The 8,009-nt window shown below is 33.0% G+C and overlaps 1 protein-coding gene across 4 annotated transcripts in view; it reads right to left on the reverse strand.

Moving 5' to 3' along the window:
* The window catches only part of CUNH14orf39 (chromosome unknown C14orf39 homolog), a 37,032-nt gene that overhangs the window by 17,896 nt on the left and 11,127 nt on the right, over positions 1-8,009 (reverse strand). For 2 of the 4 annotated variants that reach the window (XM_031356095.1, XM_031356094.1), the window contains exons 10-13: positions 6,877-7,001; positions 6,065-6,141; positions 2,263-2,348; positions 2,038-2,084 (exon numbers count right to left, since the gene is read on the reverse strand). In XM_031356095.1, the coding sequence (XP_031211955.1) occupies positions 2,038-2,084; positions 2,263-2,348; positions 6,065-6,141; positions 6,877-7,001 (335 nt within the window). Of the gene's footprint in view, positions 1-2,037; positions 2,085-2,262; positions 2,349-6,064; positions 6,172-6,876; positions 7,002-8,009 lie in introns of all 4 variants that reach the window. The other 2 variants (XM_031356093.1, XM_031356092.1) reach the window with 1 other exon arrangement.

Genomic DNA, 8,009 nt, shown 5'->3' on the forward strand with positions numbered 1-8,009 from the left:
TGTTTGTTTCTTTGTTTGTTGGAGGGGAAACTGGGAATGGAGAAATTTACATGTAAATAAAGAAAATTAAAAAAAAGTTTTTTATTGGTTATTTTATTTATTTACATTTCAAGTGTTACCCCACTTCCCGATTTCCCCTCCAAAATCCCCCTACCCCATCCCTCCCTCCCCCCTGCTTCTATGAAGGTGCCCCACACACACTCCTGTCTCACCACCCTAGCACCCACCAAGGGCCTCCCCTCCCATTGATGCCAGATAAGACCATCCTCTGCTACATATACGGCTATTACTCTTGCAGAGGACATGAATTTGGTTTCCAGCACACATTCAAGGCAGCTCACAACTGCCTGTGACTCTAACTCCAAGTGATCCAACACCTTCTTCTGGCCTCTATTAGCATCTGCACTCTTGTTCACATACCCACACTCTGACACACACATATACATAATTAAAAACAAATCACAAGGTAAGTAAAATAAATCCTTAAAAATCAAAAATGCCTCTCTTGAAGTCATGCATCTATTTCCTGAAAGTCTGTACACTTTACTTCTTGCATTAAATCACAGCTATTATTTATCATGTCCTAATTTCCTCTACTTATAGGTTTAGAGATTGTTGAAAGTCTTTAGTTTTTTCTAAAATAATTACATGTGTTCTTGAGCATGAAGCCTCATTACACATGCTCACAAGTAAGACTATGCCAGTTATATGTATTTCTCAACATCTCTATGTCAAGGGAGCATTGTTCTAGGAGATTAGCTTTTCTTCCTTGTTTAATACAATCAGCTTAGCTTATGAAGAGGATTATAAACAGGTGAAGTAGATTACAAGCACAGGAAAGGCATTTTTTTTTCCTCTTAGAAGAAAGCAAAGAGTATTCAGCTGTATAGTATACACATGTTGTTTCAGTTGATCCATATATGAGAAGTGAGAAAAATAGGCTGATAGACTATAACTACTCTGAAAATGTATATATCCACAAACATTTTTAGAGATATATTTTTATTTATTTATATGTATCTATGTGAATGTATGCCATATGTGTGCTGCTAGCCTGAGAAAGACACAAGAGAGTAACAGGTCCACTGGAAGTTGAATTACAAATGGTTGTTGTCATTGTGAGTACTGCAAATTGAACTTGAGTCCTCTGGAAGAGCTGATGTACTCATCCACTGAGCCATCTTTCCAGCCTCAATTTACAAAATTGTATGGTTTCCAAATGATTCATTTTAAAACTTGAAAAAGTCAAAAGGTGATGACTTTCATATAGCATGATACGGGGTATAATGTGACTCATTAATAGGTTACCTATATATATATACTGGTGTGTGTGTGTGTGTGTATGTGTGTGTGCTTATGTAACTACACATACATGCATACCTATCCACATATAATTAGAAAAGATAAGTATGTTCTATTGTTTGTCACAGATCCAATGTTTTTTGATCTTGTAAAAATAAACTCATATATATATCCAATGACTTTTCTATGATGTTCAGTTAAAGAAATAGTCAAGGCAGCAAAATTTAATATAAGAAAATCTAAATGCATTATGTATAGTTTCAAAAATGGAAACAAAAAGACCTTAAATGTAAGAAAATAGCTGAAATCTAGTATATTCATTCAATGGAATACTATGTAGTCACTGCAAATAAAATTAATGATATGAAAAATAACCTCATGTCATTTTTTTATTTGTATGTAGTCAAACTGGGAAATGGGATTAAATTACATATATTGTATAATTCAAATGTGGGATAGCAAACAAAATTTACACATATATTAAAAAACTAAGAGACAATACAACAGGTTGCATTATTTCAGTTATGTCTGCTTAGGTACATTTTGTTTACTTTATATTTTTTCTTTGTTTCCAAAATTTTCTATAAGGAAATGTATTTATTTTATTTTCTGATAAAAATGTATTATTAAACCACATATATACTTCCATTAGAGAGAGTTAAAAACATCCAAATAATTTACTTAGTATAAAAACTGTTATCATTTACTATTTAGAAAAATATAAACAGTAAATACCTATATGTTCTTTTTCAATCCATTGATTGCAATTTGGTTGATTCAATCTAAAATGCAACAAATATAATTTTTATTACTTCAGAGTCAATATTTACAAATTATCTCACAGATGAAAATGTTTCTTTTCTTTGGGAGAGGCAGTGCTAGAAACTGAAAGCAGACAAATACAGTAGCACTGAGCTATATCCCAACACTTTGGGCATTTTGTTACATTTTAAAAATTACCTGAATTGCATAAAACCTCGTGAACTTTTAACAGCTGGAACATGTGAAGATTTTGAATTATTATCCATATCAGAGTCATTAAACATCTGGAAAAAAGTTAAAACATTAGATTGACTACATAAAAATAATAATTATGTATCATAGCTATACTGGGATCTCTAATTAGCATTTCATTCCCATAATCACCACCATTGTCAACACCCACAACTACAAACATTAATTGAAGCATCTACAAAGGAAACATAAAGACTACTATACTGAGAAGCAAAAAGGTTTAGGATTCTTAAATAATTTGATGTTTTTGATAAGTATGGTAACTATCTGTCATAGTAATTTTTCATTTAAGATAAACTTTAAAAGTTTTAGCTTATCAATATTCACTAATCAAATGAGTATTAATGTTTTCTTTATCAATGGCCTGATTTCAATGTTATTTTTCAAAATAAATGAGGTGATGCAAATATTCTGGAATCTGATAGTTATGATATTTATGCGACCTGTATGCTAAAAATCATAAACTTATACTTTTAAGTATCAAATTTTGTATTAGAATTATGTAGAAGAATGCCTCAAAGAAATATATTTTACTTTTTTTTGTTTTTTGTTTTTGTTTGTTTGTTTGTTTCGAGATAGGGTTTCTCCGAGTAGCCCAGGCTGTCCTGGAACTCACTCTGTAGACCAGGCTGGCCTTGAACTCAGAAATCCACCTGCCTCTGCCTCTCAAGTGCTGGGATTAAAGGCGTGCACCACCACCGCCTGGCTTATATTTTACTTTTATTTATTTTTATTTATTTATTTTATTTTTTTTAAAACATTCATTCACATATAATCTTTTTTAAATGTTATTATTAAGTAAGTACAATGTAGCTGTCTTCAGATGCACCAGAAGAGGGCATCAGATCTCATTACAGATGGTTGTGAGCCACCATGTGGTTGCTGGGATTTGAACTCAGGACCTCTGAAAGAGCAGTCAGTGCTCTTACCCGCTGAGCCATCTCACCAGTCCTATATTTTACTTTTAAAGAAAAAGGTGCATGAGTTTTCAATAGTTGGCAGTCCCTGGTTCTTTGAAAAATTTTCTTGGAGGCCACAGAGATGGCTCAGCAGATAAAGGCACTGGTTTCCAAGCCTCATGACTTGAGTTTGATCCCTGGAACCCACCCACAGGGTGGAAGGAAGGATTCACCACTCATGGCAAATATCACACACACACACACACACACACACACACACACACACACACACACAGCTAAGAATAACCCGTGTTTAATTACCAGGATGTACTTGGTGGTACACATACCCACAGGACAGATCATATGATCGATACCTCCAGTTCCAAGGGGTTGGATGCTAAAGTGTTTTACTAATTGGTGAATGCAATGAATCATATTAACAGGTTTTTCTAATTTTCAAAGTCCACTGCATGTCTCAGAGGTGTTGACAGTTATGCTATAAATGTTATTCCTCTATATCTACTTTGCTAATTATTTGAGATTTTACAGCTATAATCATTCTTAAAACTGACTGTACAGGTATTTTTTTCCTATTCTTGTCTTTGTGATGATCTAACAGGTTTGCTGTGATATTTCTCCAAATAGTCTCCTTTTGTTTTTCCTTTTTTCTTTTTGTATTTTGAAATTGTTTAAAGATCTTTACTGAACCAGTGGTCCTCATCAGAGGACAATTTTGCTGTCAGAAAATATCTAAGAATATATGCAGATATTTTTGATTGTCATTAACTTAGAAGTATGGTGTTTCTGACCTCTACTCACAACAAATAATTTATCTAGTCAAAAATATCAGTAGCAGTAGGGCATGGCGCTGCATGCCTTTAATCCCAGCCCTTGGAGGCAGAGGCAGGCAGATCTAAGTTTGAGGTCAGCCTGACCTACAGAGCAGGTTTTAAGACAGCTAGGGATGAACAGAAAAACCTTGTCTTCAAAACCAAACCAAAACAAAACAAAAACAGTCAGTAGCATCAAGGTTGAGTAGTCTTGATGCAGTCCCGAAAGCTCACCTGAGACTCTTAGTCTATGTATATATGCTGGCAGACGACTAAGGGGAAAAGATATCAAAAGCTGTTAGAGAGAGGAAACTATATACTTATGATTTTCTCTTATTTGTCAGCCTATTTATAATTTACATTGTCTTACAGAATTATCCTTCTAATTTCACATTAAGTTTTTAAAAGTCTTACATAGTATTCTCTCAAAATTCTAAAAAAATTATTTTCCATATTTAGAATGATCTTCTGTTTATCTAAAATATAAACACTTATCTTTTGTCTCTTCTGCTCCAGCAGAGAAAGGTTATTTAAATTGCTGAAATTTTATTGATTTCTAAGGTATGTTAGCTTTTGATAAGATTCATCAACCCAACCTCCTAATATCACTAATTTTTTGTTTTCTGTTTAATAATATCTAATGTGTAAATTTTATTCTTCAATTTTTAAAAAGAAATATTTGATAATAATTTTCACTTTCTAATTTTGTTTTTAAATATATATATTGCTCAGAGAACCAGTTTGTCCACATATCACAAATTTTATTTTGTTAAATTTTTGTTAAATTTTATAAATTCTATTTTGATTTTTTCTATAACCCCCCAAATTTGGATGTAAATTTCTTTTCCCATAGCAGTCTAAAATATATATATACATACACATATTTAAAGAGATAAGATAGACAGAGATATAGATATATAGATATACAGATACCTATAGATATAGATAGATAAAAATATAGATAGAGAGAGACTGGGTAGAGCTAGAGACAGAGACAGACAGACAGATTTTTTTTAAAGATCTAAGGAAAAGGCTGGTAGTAAGTGCATTTGTTGGGCAAGCATAAGGACCTGAATTTGAATTCCTAGCACCCTCATAAAAGTTGTCATGAGAGGCAGAGATGGCCAGGTCCCAGAAACTTGATGGGCAGTTGATTAACTGAAATATCAAGCTTTAGATTCAGTGATAGACTCTGTCTCTAGGGAATAAAGCAGGGAGTGATAAACATCCCATTGTTGTGGTTCATAGGCTTTACAATTAGGAAGGACTATTAATTACTTTTCTCTCTTGGCAGCTCTAATAGTATCTTTGAATACTAAGAGAATCAGTCTTCAGTGGGGAGACTTCAAGGTCAGATCCCCCCTCAATTTCTTCAAGTCCCATGTTGGAAACCTATGGTATCTTCAGCAGTAGGGTCAAGTTCTGGGAGTCAACAAAGAATAATAGTAATAACCCATATTGTTGTGAACGTCACTTTTTTTTCTTTATAAATTGTCTCTGGTATTTTGTAAGTGACAGAAATCCCTATGAAACAGTGCTCTAGATACAGCCTCTGCAATTGGTCCTGTAAGTAATTAATAAAGGGTTTAGCAGATATTTCTCAAAAGTTTTGGTATACTACCAGGCTTGGTATTTAAAAAGAAATATTTTATATGATATTTAGCCAAAAGGGAAAGTTTATATTGAATACCATATTGACACTTTTTTTTTCTATTTTCTTTTTTTGGAGAGGGTTTCTCTTTGTAGCCCTGGCTGTCCTGGAACTCACTCTGTAAACCAGGCTGGCCTCAAACCCAGAAATTCACCTGCCATTGCCTCCCAAGTGCTGGGATTGAAGGCATGCACCACCACTGCCTGGCCTCACACTGAGACTCTGAAATGTTTAGACTCTGAGGTAATAGTAGTGGCTAATTTAATATGCGTGAATACAGAGGCATACACTTACATTGTTGTGTCCTACCTACATGTATTATCTCATTTAAGCAAGCTATCTATGCTATTGAAAACAGAAATACATACCTGTGGATCATTTTCTTTTTGTCTTGAGTCAGTTCTAACAAACTTTGACTGGTTGGCTGAACTTTCTTCTTTTTTATCTAGGTTAAATGTATTATTTCCAATTAATTCTAAGGGAAAAACAAACAATAGCTCAAATTCATTGTCTCATATATGCTAAGTTCATACTCTGCCACTGAGCTGTAAATCCAGCTCCACCCCTCATTTCTCCAACCATTTGATTACAATTTATACTTAAAAAAAATCAAGTTTATAGGAGCATTTAACTTACAATATGAAAAATTTCAAACATTTTAATTCACTACTATACACTAGTTATTATATAATCATGAATATGAAATGGCAAGATGGCCAAGTGACAAACTATTCTCCTAAAATTGATTACAAAAAAAGACATAGTAGTAATATTAATGAAGAAAAAAATTAAAATGGTATAGTCAAATTATTCAATGTGACTAATCTAATCTGCAAACTCTTGAATTAAATGTGATTGAAACATTTCAATGACTAGCACTATAAATATAATAGCTAGCCCCCTTTAATACAGAGCTAGTCATCCTCATCTGGTATTTGTACTACAAGACTAGAATACTTTTAAAAAAACATTACAATATTGATTTCCTCAAAAATGGAAAAGAAAAGATGATGTACAAGTCATACTTGTTTGTTCTCAAAGTTAAAATGGTACTTTCCCATGTCCACAGGTCTTCAGTATTTTGTCCTTGTTTACATCAAGTAATAACTAAAATTACCATCTATTTCCTCTCTGTCAAGAAAAAAAAATGAGGTTTCTGAATGACAAACAGATCCTGTACCTGTAACTCTTGCTTCTGAAGAATTCATATTTATTAGTCTTGCAAATTTCTGAGATTCACATGATAGTAGCAACTGGCTATTTTGAGAGCTTCTGTTTGATACTTGCTCATCTTTTTCAAAAATTCTGAAGAGAAGGGTTTACATTCACTGTTAACTAAGTAAAGATTAAAATTTAAGCCCAGGACCAATATTATACTGTTAAACATTTTCATTTTTGCAGATCATGATACTAGGTTTACAGAGCATTTAAGATTTAATCACTATTATTCAATTACTTGGTAATAAGAAGCACCATACTGCCCTGACCAAGCCCAGTGCTCCGCTCAGTCTACCGCACTCTTCCTTTTAAACAGAACCACTTAACAAAGACAAAACCATTTTAACACCTTCACTACAAATAATGTGTTCTATATTTCCGAGTACTTCAAATTTAAAAGGTTTATTTAGAAACAAACCAACTATCATGAATACAAAAATTATTAAAGCAATATTATAGTCAAAAGGCATGTGTCTTTTAACCTTTTACTGTAAGAATAACTTCACTGAGATTTTTATAAATTAAATGAATATAAACACTGTCAAAAATACATTATTCTTCTTTTGTGAACAGAAGATACATTCTATGACCCCCCAACCCTCAATAGATGCCTAAACATAAAAGTTTATGTACATTTTATCTTTTCCTATACACAGAAGCATGCATATACTAAATGTCTTTTCCATTATAAATAAGCACTTATTACACACTTTCCCTAACTTCTGCATTAAGGTATGACAGTAAAAGTATTTATTTCTTCCTTCTACAGAGGTTCACAGACAAATCTGTTATCATAGATCTTAACCAAAGTATGTCGTTGTTTTCTGTGAGTTGATAACTATCTCTTAAAAAAAAAAACAAAACCCTTTATAGCATCTCTCTGGCATATCACAATTGCCAGCATTGCTACATTTTTTAAAATCTTTTTAAAAAGTTTATCTTTACTGGTGTTTTACCTGCATGCATGTTAGATCTTGTTATAGACAGTTGTGAGCTGCCATGTGAGTGCTGAACCTGGGTCATCTGGAAGAGACATCTGTGCCCTTAACCACTGAGCCATTTCCCCAGTCCAGCATTGCTACTCTTTTTTTTTTT

Source organism: Mastomys coucha, unplaced genomic scaffold (genome assembly GCF_008632895.1).
Source record: "Mastomys coucha isolate ucsf_1 unplaced genomic scaffold, UCSF_Mcou_1 pScaffold6, whole genome shotgun sequence".
NCBI classification, from domain to species: Eukaryota; Metazoa; Chordata; class Mammalia; order Rodentia; family Muridae; genus Mastomys; species Mastomys coucha.